General features: G+C 45.9%; 1 protein-coding gene across 3 annotated transcripts in view; it reads left to right on the top strand.

Moving 5' to 3' along the window:
• Positions 1–17,762, top strand: part of LOC142563617 (fructose-2,6-bisphosphatase TIGAR-like) — a 42,505-nt gene that overhangs the window by 11,827 nt on the left and 12,916 nt on the right. For all 3 annotated transcript variants that reach the window (XM_075674192.1, XM_075674194.1, XM_075674193.1), the window contains exon 4: positions 11,756–11,830. In XM_075674192.1, the coding sequence (XP_075530307.1) occupies positions 11,756–11,830 (75 nt within the window). The remainder of the gene's footprint in view (positions 1–11,755; positions 11,831–17,762) is intronic.

The following is a 17,762-nucleotide window of genomic DNA, read 5'->3' as shown; positions in this document are numbered from 1 at the left end:
AGAAACAGTTATGTGGCTGAACCACAATCTGATTATGAGGCACGCCTGTATTAGTACAAGGGTCGTCCCGGTCATCAACTCTAATCGAAACAATTCTTATAACCGACGCCGACAAAGGGAACGGCAACGAAAGCAGCGCTCATGTGCGAAGGTATAGGGCCAATTAGCCACTGGAAGGCACGGAGATCGTATCATATACATGTTCATGCACGTGGATTCATGCGTTTGCACATGCAGTTCGGAACCTTGTGCCAATCTGCAAGCTTCTATGCGCGATTGCTGTAGCTGCCGGCTTCGACAGTTGTCAAAAACACGTATACATGATCTCGGAACCGATCGCTGGTTAGCCACTCATACGAACATATTAGCGGCAAGCTTTCCATGAGGACTTGTGGAAAGCTTGCCAGTCAAATTGGCTAACAGCCAATTTTCGCCTTGGCACACTGCCTCGGCCTAGTTAGGCCTAATCAGTAGCGCTACGAATGGTCAGTCGGGTATAGGTGAGAAAATCTCGGTTTTGTGCCGAATCGACTGATACTTATTCGCGGATGCCACACAACACACGGGAAGGCGACAATCTGCCTTGCAACGAAAGCGAGTGTACCATCTTTGCGACATGGTGCACAACGGTACTCATTTTGGCACTGTTCATAGACGCATAGTCTTATCAAGCTTCTAGCATTGTTTTAGGCATACTAATACAAATTTTGTCCGGTGCGGTAAAGTCAATCAAAGCACATCGGTCATTTGGAATGCACATAGGACATTGGCCATCACTTTTTGTCTTGTGCACGCATAAACGGCGCAAATTGTTCTGGCGCATTCGTAATTTTGTGCTGCCGTTGGCTTTGTGTCTTGCGTCACTCTTCACTTACTGATTGCACAGTAATAACAAGCTTTGCCAAATGGCTACAGATTACTGCCGTACTACTCCAAATGCTCCAAAAAGACAAATTTTTCTGCTCCAGAATGACAATTTTCCTGCTCCAAAAATTGCTCCAAATCCTAAACTGGCTGGACCACCACTGTAATATAGCAAATATACCAGGCAGTCCTGTATATTAACACCCAGTTAATATGTTCCTGACCTAAAGCCCATTGACTCCCATCTGCTGATGTGTTCCCATTTGATACGTTGTTATTTTTTAATGTTCCCGCATCTTGTGTTGCGTTTGAACACAGCAGTCACATAAATTTAGTGGTGTAGAGGGAAATTTGCTCTAGCGTGTTGCAACCGGTAGGCTGCAACAAGCGACCGAAGCTTGCAATAAGTGACTAAGGATGACCAAGCCAGACACCGCACAAGCAAATTGGCAAAAAACATGCACAGAAAGTAGTTAGTGAAGCACCCGAAGTGCGCATTGCCTAAAACCTACCAGGAACCATGCACACTGGGCCAAGTCATACCTGCCAAGTGCAGAGCGACATTTATTTTGGGGCCGGCAAAGGTCTTATATGCATTGCATAACCGGCAGTTTTTTTTAGTCAGCTTTGCCACAATAGAGCCATGTTATGCAGTGAAGCTTATGTAAAATATTGCGGTCAAGCATATCGAGAGTAGCAAGGGGCCACTGTCATGGAATGTCGTATGTAATGTGTAATTGTACACGTGCACACAGGCCATATCCAGTCATACTATGAGCACCGAGGCATCTATTAACTGTATTGGCAGCTCTTCAGAGCTATTTCTGTTGTTACTATGGCAATTTGTGGCTTTCCTTATTGTTAAGCTTTCCTGCCTGTCGAGATTTCTTTTTTTTTTTTTTGTGATTTCTTGAAACACATATCAACATGGTTCTGCTGTATCTATATGTATATGCAGGGACAATAGTTATCTTCGTTTTTATTTTATTCTTTGCCAACCGTCACGTAGAGTGGCTGTTCCCAGCAATAGCAGCAGCATGCAAGCCAGTAAAAAAAGCTGAAAGGAATGGAAGTAGAAAATTATTCACATTGCATGTGCTGCCACCCTCTCAAAACTGATGTCCAGCTTTTGCTTATATGTTAAGGTCACCAAGTGTTCAAACGTAATGGTGAATCTTGCCCCTGTTTGCATTCAGTTCTCCCTGGATATTGCACGACAGTAGAAGGATAATGAATACAGGAATTGGGTAAAATTTGTCATAGTGGTGTGGTAGCCAGCCACATTGAGCAAGGTTTTCTACTGTGACGATTTATTACTCAGTGCCACCTGGGGTGTTAAAGTGAGTAATGAATACAGTAAAACCCTGTTAATACATTTTTCAGAGGACTGTGGAAAATAAACATAAGCCGGTAAAATGGAGCTGTGAGGAAGGCCCCAAATCGCCACAGTCACGTCGAAAACAGCTCTGAATGGCTGCCACTGCAGTTAACAGACGTCTCGGCGATCGTACTATGTTTGAATCTGATGTGTGCATGTATAATTATGGGACACTTACTATGTTATGTAGTGGTAGCCCTTTTCCACTGTTAATATGCTTTACTGTAAAATACAACTTTACTGCAGGGAAGCTGACTTTAGTGAACCAGCAACAACTGGCAGTTGCGTCAAGACTCGTCGGGATTGACGATCGTGTGCTGCCAGCATTTCGGGGTGGGACCACGGGGCTTGCAATGTGTCAAAGCGAATGCGCCACTGCACCGCTAAACTTACGGACCGCTGTGTTCAAACGCAGCGTAAGATGAGGGAACATCACAGAATGTGAACGAATTAAATGGGAACATAATACATAGGAGTTCATAGGCCATGACCCCGAAAACATGGCATAGCAGCTGGGAAAACGCAACAGCAAGGAACTTATCAGCAGAGTTCTGCTGTGCTAGTTCTGCAAATAGCAGAGATTGCAATTTTAAAGGAGTCCAAAATACCACTAGGGCTTGGTGAAAGAATGCAGCCCGTGGATGGCATACGCTGCTGTGAAAACACCTCAGCCAAATTCTGCGCTTGTGTGCGGCACCATTTTATGTGATACTCTTTTCAATCTACGCCTTCTCCTCACCCCTTCCAAACATGCCGGTAGCTTGCAGATGTTGTCATATGCAAGGTTCCATAGACAGCTGCTGTTGGCTGATAGCTGACACCAATCAAGGAGGGTGTTCGGATCATTGTGCTTCTTCCTACTGCTAATGTGTATATTTATTGACACAAACCCACAAGGAGGCCCCTGAAGCAGTGTGACGTAGACGTCGCCGCAGAGGGTCCTCACGTAGGAGTGAGACTGCTTCGAAAAATGTGTTACCTATTCAAGTAACAATGTCACCTGCACTTTCCAGCGCAGCAAACGCTGATGCTGGACAGCGGAAAACTCCAAAACGTCTCTCTTAAAATGAATGACCGTTGCTTCCAAGTAGACAACATATAGAAGAGCAACAGCAGGTGGCAGTTTAGCAATATCAGAAGTTCACACGTGCACTGAGCAGTTGTCGAGCATGAGCAGTACGTGCTTTTCTTGCCTCTGCCTGTCGCAGTCAAACTCGCCCAGTCACTCTGTGAATAAATTATGCTTCACCCGCGCCTTAGTATTGTGCCTGTAGCGCACAGGTACACAGCTCCGAAAGCAATGCAGCTTCTGTGATTTTCCTACTACAAAGGGCACGCACAAGTCGCTGCCATCCATATTAACCCTTCGAGGGTCAATGACGTAAATATACGGCGCCGCGAACAATCTCCAAAATGGTCGATGCTGTATATGTACGGCGCCGTCTGTATACTTAAAAAGCGCGCCAATTTCCTAACTTTTTTTTTCTGTTATGTGCTGCCACTATGTGGGAATACACGGAATTTTTTTTGCACGCCTCCCTCTCTCTTTTCGTTGCATGGTTTGTTTTAGCGCTAGTTAGCTTTCGCGCGTTTATATACTACCGCTCTCGCATTGGTGCGCGCGTGGGCGGCTTCTTGGGTTTTGTTCCACGAGCGTTTTCGGCTACTTGCGCTTGCAAAACTGATGGCCATCTCGTTACTAATCACTCAAAGAACGACTGCCTGTTTCTCGCTCGTTTAGTGCTCACAGGGGTGCGCATAGGAAGGATGTCACGGTGCATGCATTTCCGTTACTTCTTTTATTATTATTTTTGCTCTAGTTGGTGATAATTGCCTCTAGTTGGTGATAAGATGAAATTTAGTGGAAGTTTGTTACACGTATTGTTTTTTTCACGGTCACACAACCACACTGTTTCCTTGAGTGTGCGCACCTACACAGTTCGATTACGCTATGGATGTACATATTAGTGTAAGAGCAGGAACATTTGAGTCTTGCGAAATATTCTCCTGTGTGGATTTTCAAAGCCTTGAACTATAACAATGCTTAAAATTTTCAATTCTTATAGGTTTTTTTATTGTTATTCATGAATGAAGAGTACATATATACCAACGCAAAATATTTTTTCTCACTTTATGGTCACCTTAGAAAAATTACGGTAAATTTTTTCCGAAATAACTCCCTATGAAGAATTGCAATAAAAAAAATCGACCCTGGGCAGTTGCATCTGGCGAAAAAAATTGACCATCAAAGGGTTAATGCACTTCAGTATTGTAACGTGCACTTTACTGTGCTTGCCGCCAGCACATGAGTCGTCTTTCATAGTATGCGTCTTGTAGCTTTAAGTAGTGCGTCCTCTACATCTGCGTATTGGACTTTCTGTTTGTCGAGTCGGCAGTAGAGCTGGCGATCTTTTCCTTGTTCTTTAGAATCGTTGAGATGGTCGATTTGGACATGTTGTACTTCTTAACCAACTTGCAGTTTTTAGCACCTTGAGACACTTCCTTCAAAATTGCTTCACTTCGTTGCCATGTTCAGCGCTTTTCGTTTCGTGACTGCTGCAGGCATGGCATCCCCCTCCGCCATCCTGAATTACTACTCGGGCCCAACTACAGGTTTTCCCGCTCAATTTAATCCAAGCACCAGTCAATTTAATCCGAGCGCCAGTCAGTTTAATCTGAGCGCCAGTGAATTTAATCCAAGTGCCAGTGATTTTAATCCGAGCGCCAGTCAATTTAATCCAAACGCCACTCAATTTAATCCAAACGCCAGCCGAAATAATCCAAGCGCCAGTGAATTTAATCCAGGCACAACGGAATCCAAGATCCAAGAACCTTTGGATTTCAAGACTTCTGAAAATTTGCGAACATGTTATGAGTTAACACCTTGAAAAATGAAAGAGCGAGGTAGTAAACCAGTAGCTATCCTGCCACGGGACTAACGACAACTTTTGGGAGTGTTGAAGCGAAAGGTTTCACTACGCTAGTCAACACCATGCATCGCGCGAGCCGGCGTATGTCTGAATTGGCTCCGTGAGCGTGTTTGGTGTCGAATTGGCTCCGTGAGCGTGTTCGGTGTCGAATTGGCTCCGTGAGCGTGTTCGGTGTCGAATTGGCTCCGTGAGCGTGTTCGGTGTCGAATTGGCTCCGTGAGCGTGTTCGGTGTCGAATTGGCTCCGTGAGCGTGTTCGGTGTCGAATTGGCTCCGTGAGCGTGTTCGGTGTCGAATTGGCTCCGTGAGCGTGTTCGGTGTCGAATTGGCTCCGTGAGCGTGTTCGGTGATTCTTCATCACTAGAGTGAATCAATCTTAGTATTTCCTATAGTTATCAAATTATAGTTAGTGAATAGCCGTGTGAATTACATTTCATTTCATATCTATCACGCTATTCTGCATAAAAATTCGAGAACATCGCAGTGAGCGCATCACTAGGGATGAATAAAAACTCGGCGGTATCAGTTGGCAGTGGTAACGCAAAAGTACTCATCGTGCTACAGCTTCATTGATAGTACTGACGGCACCCACGAGGGAAAGCAGCCTCAGGGATAGTAAAATAGGTGAATAATATTTACCAATGACTTAAGTATACGAGTTTATAGTAGGCATAGTGAGTCACTCGTTTCATCGTATTTCATTGGATGTATATGACGTTATGTTGCACAAAACTCCAACCCCGAACTGCGCATTGTATTTCACTTGTGATCACTAGTGGCTTGACCATATCAGTTATGCGATTAAATGGTATTCATGACTGTTTTAGCGGTACCGATGACAAGGTATTCGATTGGAGGCTGCGGATATCGCAGTAGAATAGTGAATCGTATTCGCTAGCGACCGAAGCCTCCAAGCGAGGACCTAATGATTATCATCGAATCAACCTTTATTGTATCGTTTGATAGCCATGACCAAATCGAATGTGTACCATTAACTCGACGTACTCATGCTGATGTTTCCTCTCAAATAATTCGGAGAATGTTCATCTTCTGTGCTGCTCTCATAGCGAAGTAGAAAATAAAAAAAAATGGCTGGGGCTTAGCTAAGGTTAAGCCTGGATATCTCGAAGCGAAAAAGTTTGGTGATGCTTATGGTTTAGCTTATGGTTATGCTTTATGATTTAGCCTATGGTTACGCTTACGGTTTAGCTTATGGTTATGCTTTATGATTTAGCCTTGGATATGCTTACGGTTTAAGTTATGGATATGCCTATGGTTTAAGTTATGGATATGCTTACGGTTCAGCTTATGGTTATGCTTTATGATTTAGCCTATGGTTATGCTTACGGTTTCACTTATAGATATGCTTTCGTTAGCTTATGGTTATGCTACACGTGTGCCTTGTGTAGTTATGCAAATTGATTATCAATGATATATACCATAAGTTATGCAGGATTATTAAACTTCTTTATTCATCACTGTTGGGCACATTGTCTTGCGATTTCTCCACAGCCATAAACACAGCTCTCTGTATCGGTAGCATCACTCTCTTCTCCTTCCATGTTGAATGCGCATGCCTATACTATGGCAAGCGGTTATACAGTCGGCCTCCGCGATAAACACACGCTTCGGCGAACGTCAAACGACAACCCATAGCGCGGGGCAGTGGCCACCTGCGCCGGCTCCGAACACGCTTATGGAGCCAATTCAACTCCGAAGACGCTCACGGAGCCAATTCACCTCCGAACACGCTCACGGAGCCAATTCCGACATACGCCGGCTCGCGTGATGCACGGTGTTGACTATAGCGTAGTGAAGCTTTTCGCTTCAAAACCTCCAAAAGTTGTCGTTAGTCCCGTGGCAGGATAGTTACTGGTTTACTACCTCGCTCTTTCATTTTTCAAGGTGTTAACTCAAACATGTTCGCAAATTTTCAGAAGTCTTGAAATCCAAAGGTTCTTAGATTCCGTTGTGCCTGGATTAAATTCACTGGCGCTTGGATTATTTCGGCTGGCGTTTGGATTAAATTGAGTGGCGTTTGGATTAAATTGACTGGCGCTCGGATGAAAATCACTGGCACTTGGATTAAATTGACTGGCGCTTAGATTAAATTGACTGGCGCTCGGATTAAATTGACTGGCGCTTGGATTAAATTGAGCGGGAAAACCTGTAGAACGAAGCGCAACTAGTGTGGAGAGGGCTGCTTTACAGTAATGGCCAGGAAACAAAACCTCTGAACCTTAACAGGCACCATAGCACGCACGCCGGGACAGCGAGAGAGTGCAAGAAAGAGTGAGGAGAGGGGAGCGAAGTTGAGAGCATGGGCGGGAGGGCTATCTTGGAAGCCACACGCCGACACTTCTGAGCAGCGCATGATGGAGGGGAGGGGGCGGGGGGCCCCCAAATGGATAGTTAGCCTCCGAGGAGGCTTGAGAAAACAGACCGCACTTGCGAAAGGGTCGGAGGTGGCTGTTATTTCGCATTGCGGCAGCTGGTTTACGCCGTTCGTTCGCTGTAACAAATCGGCAGGGCTCTAAGGCATTCATTATATGTGGGATCTTATGCCATTAAAATAATGTATATTTTGATGGTCGCACGGCTCTCGTTCGTTTTAAGTGAAAGTTTGTCTTAAGTGGAGCCATAAAATACGGGCTCAACTGTATTGTACATGAAGGAGTGGTTGACAGGCCTCTGTCACCTGAAGTTCTTTGCTGGAAAGACCTGGGGAATGTCCACAAGTGCTATGCTGCAACTATATAGGTTACTTCTTGGCTTTTTGTGGTACAGCTTGCCAGCATTCACTAATGCAAGTAAAACAAGCCTATGTACTATCCAAAGCGTTCAGGCTGAGGTGCTCAATTTGTCTAGGTCTTCCTCGAAGTGTGTCAGCGGCGCCAACTATTGCAATCGTCACATCACAGTTGAAGCAATAAGAGTGCACGTAAGGCACCTTGCCCGCACACCTTGCCACCATCTAGCCTCCCTACTTGCAGATAGACCACATGCCTCGTTCTGCCAAACAGTATCTGCATACTGTGAGGCTATACCATCTTTCTTGACACCTGCCGCGAGACCTTTGACTCCTCCTTGGTGCCTCATTCAACTAAAGATCAACCTGACTACACCTGGTGTCTGGAAAAAAGCAGATATGTCATTGCTGCCTGTTAAACAGCTTACCTTACTCCTATTACATAAGTACCGGAATCGCGGCCACATTTACGCCAATGGCTCCGTCCTGCCGAGCAGCTCTTCCGCAGCTGTCGTCATTCCAGCAAAAGCCATGACTATCAAGTTGAAAACAGCTCACTCGACAACGGCGGCTGTAGAACTCGCAGCGTTTCGAGTCACACTACACTTTATTAATGACAAACCAACACACAAATGGTCAATTTTCTGTGACTCGAAGATGGCACTATAGTCTTCATTGTCAGCCTTACGACGTGGTCTGCATGAACAGTTAGTATTTGAAATCACAGAGGCCATCCACCACCTTACTGAGAAAGAATATGAAACAATTTTTCAGTGGCTACCAAGTCACCGTGGTATCATCGGCAATGAACGTGCTGATCAAGCTGCTCATTCAGCTTATGCAGAAGACAACCGCCTATCGATCCCGCTGCCTAGTACAGATGCTGCAAGAATACTCCACCTACTTGCACGCCGATGCACTACATCAGAGTGGAATGAACCACATTTTATGCACGCCTGTTATGCACCTTGGGTCCAACCTTAAGCCTCCGACTTCCACCAGGACTTCCCCGAAGAGACGCAACCCTTTTGTGTAGGCTATGGTTGGGCGTTGCATTTACCAGTGCCTATGCGTTCCGCATAGGGATGGCTGACTCCGCAGCATGTGGCGATTGCGATGATGCGGAAACAATTTGTCATGTTCTTTGCCAGTGTTTGCAGTACAGTGTGCAGAGACAATTGCCTTTCGTCATGCTGTACCAGCCTCTGTCGGAAGAAATAATTTTGCAACATCAGTCTGACTTAGCATCGCATCAGAAGGCCGTGCAAGCGCTACTGTGCTTCTTGATATCGAACAGCCTTTGTGAACGCCTGTGATTGGAACACCTTTTATGTTACCTGTTCTCTTACTTTTTTCTCCTTTTGTGTCTTTTTCTTTTTCCTCTTGCTCTGTGTCATCTTTACGACCCTTGTACAGTTGCCGACCATTTATTCGGACCTCACGGGGACTGCAAAAATGTCAGAATAAACAGGTGTCTGAAAAAGCAGATAAAGAAAAAAAGGAAATCCTTTATTTCCACGCGCTTATTCGGGCTCGGCAGTTGGCTTGGAGAATTCGTGAATGCGCCGTTGCACGCTGTTTTGTTGATGCGCCATCAGATAAGCCTGAATCTTTGAGAGGGTCGTACGGTCACTATAGGCGGCTGAAGGCACAGTCATCGCTTGTGCACGCTCCGCATGCGACGGCAGCATAGCACATGGTGCATCATTTTCCGACTCGGGAGTCATCGTCCGGCGGTGCAGCAGAAACCGGACGAATGATCTCGCCGTCGTCGAGTTCTGCGCATGTCAGTACAGCAGTGTGAGCACCTGTGAAACTGTCAAATGAGACGGTGTCCGGAACCACTGCACAGGTCTCGGCAGAACACTTTCGGCGTCAGTAGGGTGCACATCGGAAAGCGATAAATCCTAGGCCTCCCGGCACCTGCTTGCCGGCATTCTCGAGTGCAGTCTGCGCAGGCACTGTTGGTACCATTAGACACTTAACTTGATGTTCCTGTATGCCACATTGCATCACCGCAACCTCGACACAGCACACAAAGCAAACGTCACCACGCCGTCACGCCGATACCAGTCGCACAAACAAAAAACGTGGCCTACTCGCAGTGCCGTGAACAAAGAAACAAACAAATCAGCCGCTGGATTGTCTTGACATTGCTTACTAAGCTGAGACCGGAACTGCTGTAGCCACGAACCAGGCAGAAATGATGATGATGAGCGGGGATTTGCAGTAGTGCCACTTCGTGGGGCATCAAGGAGGCTCCGTTCAAAACAAAAATGGCGTTCAGCAAGTCAACAAGTTCAGCAAGGATGGCGGTGCAGCGAAGCAGACCGAATAATCGAGCATGTCCGAATTTTGGGAGTCTGAGAAATCAGTCAGCGACTGTATCCCCAACCCCAGTGCAGGATAGCAAACTGGAAACTCGCCTCTGGTTAACCTCCCTGCCTTTCCTCCCACTCTCTCTCTCTATTGACACAATTTAATAAACAAGCTGAAGTAAGCAAAAATGTGCATTATGAATTTTGATAAATATTGAGCACTTCTGGAGGGAGCCAACTACTGTTTGCTTATGCTGGATCGTGCCTGCCCACGTATGAATGATACTTTGGCCACTCTGCTTGTCAGTATCGTAGCCATTGGGTCTCGCTAATTAGTTAGTTTTGAACACTCGACTAGCCTCGAACCATGTAAAACTTAAGGTCAGATCACACGTATGCTAGCCAGTGCTTGCTATTGCAGGCTCCAGGCTAAACACCTTGGCAGATTATTGAGCTATTGACAGCACTTCAAAATGCGCAAATGTCTACTCTCTGTTGGTCAAGCTGGCACAGGACAAAGCTGGTCTGCACCCCGTAGCATGGCCAGACTGGAGTACACGAGTGCAAGCGTACACCCTCGTTGCGCACACAGCAAATGCTGTGCATACGCACCACAGTTGCATGTAGCTGCGTCTCCTTCGTAGCGGAGGTACTGCAGCCATCGCGGGGTGTCGCGACGAGTCAGCTCACTGTGGCACGAGGATAACTGTTTGGCATGTCTTGGGTACCAAAATTGGGAATAGTGTCATCTGTGTCAGTCTATGCAAGCATCCAAAAGGAAATTTGAACTGCGCACCTCGGTGATGTTCTCTAGGCGAAATGTTCTGGACACACCCCACTCCGCCGTAGCCTTTGCAGTGCAAGACTTCTATGAAGGAAGGAACAGGAGCTCCGAAAAGGGGATCAAATGTGATCTTTGATCGTCAATAGCTCCGCTTCTCCTGAACTTACTGAAGTACATTTTGCTGCAAAGTATTTCTGAAATAGTCTATTATATCTTAACATGCATTTCTGGATTTCGATAAAAAGTGTTTTAGGCTCCCTTTAAAGTATGATGAAACCAGAGTGCTGGTGGTGCAGGCGTGAAAGTAATTCCAACTGGACACTACCCTTGAGGAAGAGAAGTTGGAATTTACACTCAGAGAATTTCACTTTACACCCTTTGGGACATATCTTTGTACCACAATATTAATCCCCATCTATCTTGCATTCGTTCCCTTTAAATTGCTTCGTTCCTTTCCTTTCATTAATGCTGCGTACCCAGTACATACAGGTCACGAACACCATGCGTGTCACTGGCGTGACATAGCATCCTTAAAAGGAGAGTGGCGAGTGTAAAGTTTTCAACAAAGAAAACAAGCATGGCTGATGATGGTTATTGTTGTGGCACAACGATGCACTCCAAGTGGTCTCAACTGTTTTTAGAGTGTAGATTCGTGTGCTACTGGGGGCATGGTCTTGGGACGTGCTTTGGCTTTGGGCCACTAAGCAACTAATGCGTCTTTCTCATCGTGCAGACTGCCATGTCTATCCTGGAAAAGAATCGGGTGACTCCAGGGCCTATTATCGAAGACCAGCGGCTACGAGAACGGGTGAGTTTGCACTGCTGAAGTTGAAGCAGTGTCTGTGCTTGAAGAAAGTGTTTAAACTCTTCCTTTGTGGCCATTTGCACTTGCACTAAAGCATTCATTTGAGTACGAGCTTGGGCTAAGGCTTTTGTTGTTATAAGCCAGTCTTCCTCTGGTTCAGGCAGTGGCGGAGTTTCTGAAAATGTTTCTTGAAATTGTTAAAGATCTGCAGCTGCCTCTTTAGAAACTTGGCTTTGGTACGCATTAACTCCAGGTTTTCACACTAACCCAGATGAAATTAAAAAGCCAGAAGCACTGTTAACCTCGAAGGAGCCTGGTACAGTATTCAGCAAAACTTGTCATCAGGATCCCCATTAATTGCATGCAACACCATTCTCCTGACTGTGAACAGTCTAGACTGAATCTATAGCCTATAAAATGGGAGTAACATACAGTTTCCAATCGATTTTCTAGACCTCGCGGGCACAAAAAATAGTCCAAAAAGCTTGTTCACACAAAAAAATAGCATTTATTAGGCTTAGAGTGGCATAAAAAAATCTAATGATGCCCTGCCTCGTATTATGCTTGGAGGCAATCAGGTTTGCTTGGATTTGAGTAAGAGTGACGTCTCCGTATACAGCCGACAGGAGTGTCACTATGTTCATGACCTCCATTGCCAGAGATTATTATAGAGGTCGTAGACATGAAGAACCTTACTTCACGCCACTTGGCTCCAGTGAATCCGCACAAACACCCGCAAAAGTGTGACATGTCCGAGACGCACCTGTTCTTTGGACGCGCCACTTGCAAAATAGCAACCAAAACTTTCAACAAAAAGAAAGTGATCCCTCAGCAAGTGATTATGATAATAGTGCTGAGCGAAAAGAGAACGAAAAAAAGTTTTGACCTCTGAAGCGGTTTGTCAGCTAAGACTGAGTGGGCATGGCCTCCGAGACGGAAGGGTGGCACACAGTGTACCAATCTCGGAGGCTATTGAGTGGGCCACTGGAAGACAAGCCTGGCCAAGCCTGCGGAAAATCCACCATGGCAGCCTCCACAGTCATGTAGCGTGGCTTGGAACAAGCGATTTAGTCCGGAAAATGGAACTTTGGGGCCTAAATGTGTCCAAAAAGTCAGTCACATACCCGCCGTGGTTGCTCAGTGGCTATGGTGTTGGGCTGCTGAGCACGAGGTCGCGGGATCGAATCCCGGCCACGGCGGCCGCATTTCGATGGGGGCGAAATGCGAAAACACCCGTGTGCTTAGATTTAGGTGCACGTTAAAGAACCCCAGGTGGTCAAAATTTCCGGAGTCCTCCACTACGGCGTGCCTCATAATCAGAAAGTGGTTTTGGCACGTAAGACCCCAAATATTATTATTAAAGTCAGTCACAACAATGCATAAGCTCTATGGAAACCCTGACGGTGCTTTTATGAAGTCCAGAATATCCATCAAGTCTGAAAAATCCGTCTACAAGCTAAATACAGTAGGATCTGGGTAATACAATCACTTCTGATATGAATTTCTGGATGGCACAAATTTTTCAAGTCCTGGCACAAGTGCATTAGCTTACCACATGCTGAATTCCTAATGTTACGAACTGCTTCTCATGCTGAGGCGGGCGATACGAACAATTGAGCTGCCACGCGATGAGGCCCCGGCGTACCATTGGTACCCAGCATTGGCTGTTGTTATCTAGCCGTCTCGACTCCATTCCCTCCTACCCAGCAAAAAAGATATTGCTTCGTGTAGTACAGTCGAATCTCGTTAATTCAAACACACTTAATTTGAACTTCCTGTTTATTCGAACTGACGCTGTGGTCCCGTCAAAGTTTCGTGTATTCCGATGGGGGAAAACGCCCGGTAGTTCTAACATGCGAGCATTTGCGATGATTCATTCGAACATACCGTGCCCCAGAAATGCTTTCAGCAGCGTGCCAAATCGCACGGCAGCGCCTCGGACCAGCATTGCTCTGACCCCGCCATAGAGGAAAGGCTTAGGAGAAACCCCTCAATGCTGCACACGAAAAAAATAAATAAATAAAAGGAGGAAAACCATCGTGGAAATTTCACCCTCTCGTAAATGGCAAAGTCAGTGTTTCTGGGTCGCGCCATCCTGCCCCAGCCACACTAGCAGCAAAACGGGCAGCGGGGCTCACTGCGTGGCTCGCCGTGAGCGGAGGAGACAAATAAAAGTAGTCCGTACAGTGACTTGAATGTGGGAAACTGGTATCATGTGGACCCACTAGACTGCTTGTTTCACACTACCGTCGGCTCGCGCCAGCTCTCTCTCGCACCGGTTTTGGTTGGCTTCGTTGGTCTCGTTCGCACTTGTTTTTTTGCAATGACGCATCTAAATCGAGATGTCTTGTTGAAAAGGTTGTTGGAGACAGCGCGCCATATGCGATTCTGTACAAGACAGATCCTGCATGAGTGCAAGGATGCTAGGGTAACATCCAGTACCTCATTCTCCATGTCTTTCGAACGCAGCCACGTCACAACAGAAGGGAGCGCACGGATATGATTATGATCAGTGGCAACGACTTCGTCATCTTGATAATACGTGAATCGCGTTAAGAATGCAGGACGAAAGTAAACACAGTACCAGTATGTCACCGGATGAACAAACAAAGTGCGAGCATGCAGAGGGAAGCAGCGGCAGAGGCCCAATCCTGGCCTCTTCAACGCCGCTTCTTCAGTGGCAGTAGGTGGCAGAGGTAATTAGCGCCATCCGGCTAGGTGGCGGTAAAGCAAATCCGCTTCCCTCCCTTATCTTCGATGGTCTCTGCGCTGGCTCCGCCAGCCGCACGGGCTCGGCATCAGCTTAGCCCGCTCCTCGAAGTTTCGTTTTCTGCCGTTACCGGGAAGCGAGTGTTGGGCCAATGTGGGCAGTTTCGTGGTCCTCACTCGCTGTGTGCTTGCACATCGCTATATTTCACGACTCACACCGTTCGTGCATTGTGTTGTGGTGTACAAATACTTCAAAAACAAGTCCTTTGTTTAATTCGAACAAATTTTCTGGCCCCTTTCAGTTCGAATGATCAAGATTCGACTGTAGCCAGCAAACTCGTGCGACTCCATCTTGCCGCATCAGCAAGATCTGCAGCATTTGCTTCATGGGTAGCCTTACCTCGGTATTTCATGCCTTCCGTCAGTTTCTGCGCCCCATGACAATGCGAAAATCGTGCTTATCACCACCACGCAACAGTAGGATACAGCAACAAAAGAAACTCGAGCTACTCAGGCAGATCTTGAAATGTCGGCCTCAAAACACGCAAAGTGCGCAGCTCGCTGCTGCCAAAATGTTTGTGATACTGTTAAAATATTCCAGAAACCTCGCAGCGCTTGTTTCATGCCAAGATTTAGTTTACGAGAAAATTGTCTGAATATTGCGTCTGCATTTATCGCCATTCAAATCTCCCGCCACCCAACTGCAGTGTGATGAAATTCCCAATGCTATCACCACTTACTGCCATCGGTGAGTAAAAGTACACCCGACAGACAGCGCTATGGCTTTCTGCGCTAAACGCAAACACGCGGCCATGAAGAAGCGAGGACGAAGCGTTGGATTCGCAGCGGCTCTTGGTAAAGTGGCATAGACCGTTTGGGAAGCCCGCGACATCATATGAGTGTGGCATTCTCTGCTAATTGCACTTTGTATGGGTTTCACAGGCCAGCAAAACCGGCGCTCCACTACATGATAGCAGAGTCCTTTCATTGTTTCCTGGTCCTTAAACAGCTGCTTCAGTTTCATATAGAGCCAGTGCCCGCCGCTATAGGCACAGCGGTGCATGAGCGGGCATGTGAACGCCACAACCGCTGTGGGTGTGTGGGCAGCCTTGGTATTATAGCTTTCTAAACTTCCACAACCGTTGCTTTAGTTTCACGTAACAACTTATAATATTCCACATGCATCAATAGGGTGTGTTCTGCCATGAAACGAGCACCCGCGGTAAAAAAGTAGCCACTCGTAACATGCAGCTTGCGGCGGTCTAAGTAAAAAAAAAAATTCCGGGATTTTACGAGGCAAAACTACGATATGATTATGGGATGTGCTGCAGTGGGAGACCCCGAAATAATTTTGACCACCTCGGGTCTTTTAATGTGCACCTAAACCTAAATAAACGGGTGTTTTTTGCATTTCGCCACCATCGAAATGCGACCACCACGGCTGGGCGGTCTGTCCAGATTTCTTTCTCAGCACCGTTCAACTCAACGCTTCGATAGGTTCAGCTTTTTAATATTTGCCTGAAGTGAAACACTGCACATTCGCAACAAAGCGCCAGTGGTGTCGCATGTAAACAAAGGCAAACAGTTGGGCTGACCCTCACTCACGCTTAAGTAAGCGCCAGCTCTCGGATGTACATAACGCCAGATTGTTTAAGCACAGCTGTTCGCCTTCTGTTAAGCTGTGAGCATTGTCTTATCAGGAGATCAAAACAATGAAGCTGTTACTGCAAGGGCTGCTTCTGTAGAATCACTTTGTTTAATGACAAAGAAAGGAAACTGAGCTGGTCTGTGTGCTTCAGATCTCTTGGCAAAGCGATGCCATTTCTGATAATTGTAAGAAAAACCTCACGACGAAATGTCTTCGGAGCGGCTTTTAGCATAGGATTAAGGCGAATGTTAAGTTTTAGGGCCTGAAGAGCTGAAACTGTACTGTAATTGGACAATACAGTTTACTGACAGACGAGATTACTGACAGAAGTCAGTAATCTCGGCACTTATTCACTCAGCTTGTGGTTTCGACACAGAAATGAGACTAGGTATTTTGTTTCTTAATGTGCAGCTGTAAACAAGAGTTAAAATATTATAATCACCGGTCCTGATATTCTTATTATGGTTGAAAAATCTGAAAAAGAAAAGCTGTTTTGTAATTTAATCAGAAAAAGAAATAAGACGTGTTGGTGCAGAAACCACATACGGGCACGATCATTTATTTATTGTGTAAAGTAAGACATACAGACAGACGAATGGTCCACCATTCCCAAGAAGTTTGTTAAAAGCATGGCCCTGATATAAGAAGCTAAAGAAAGAACATCGAAACACAGAGATGGCATTGGGAGGCAGGAAACACCAGCAAATGAATCGCAGTAAATACAGAATGTATAATCGACTGTTTTTATACACAAGAAAGCGTAAAGCATAAGCATTTCATAACACACCACATGGCAAAAAAACTCTTAAACGAACCTAAGTAGCCTCGTCACTGATATACTGGATTTTCTTTTTCCTTTTTACTGAGACAATTCTCTTAAAATAGCCTGTTAAATGTAGCACCATTCTAGTTCTTTAGCTGTTACCTAAACATGCGCACATTACTTGCTCAACAAATCATAATGCAAATATTGCTAGCAACAGTCTGCTAATAATCTAATAGCCAAGACAAAAGGACAATGGAAAGTAAGGCAACGCATATTACCATATTTACCAGCATAATGATTGCACTCCTGGATTTTGTCCTCAAAATTCGAATTTTTTTCTTTCCCGTGTAATGATCGCACCCCGAACTTGTCGCAGCGATATGTCGTGTGCAAAGTCTAGCTAATGACGATCGCGCTTACCATCTGTCGAATGCTACGCGAACGACTCTTGAAGACATACCAAGCAGTCTGCACACACCCAACATTCTTAAGCAGATGCCCCATTTCATTCCCTTCATCACTTTCCGCACTTCCATGAAAAGAAAGCTACAACCAAACTTGCCTCGGTTTTATTATTTGTAGGCTTCACAATGGCTTTGGTCAACAACAACAACATAAAGGGCACCTTTTGATTCTTCTCGTCTGCACTCGTGGGCACGCAACAAATTGCGAGCGGCAACGATAGTGGCCACGTTTACACTGATACGTTAGAAGCGGACCCTATTTATACGCCGACGCTTGTAACTCAGCCAAGATATTCGTTCACCCTTAGCGGAAACACGCCATATTAGGATAGCAGTGAAGACAAATGC

Source organism: Dermacentor variabilis, chromosome 11 (assembly GCF_050947875.1).
Source record: "Dermacentor variabilis isolate Ectoservices chromosome 11, ASM5094787v1, whole genome shotgun sequence".
Taxonomy (NCBI): domain Eukaryota; kingdom Metazoa; phylum Arthropoda; class Arachnida; order Ixodida; family Ixodidae; genus Dermacentor; species Dermacentor variabilis.
This window is presented reverse-complemented; position numbering and strand designations above follow the sequence as displayed.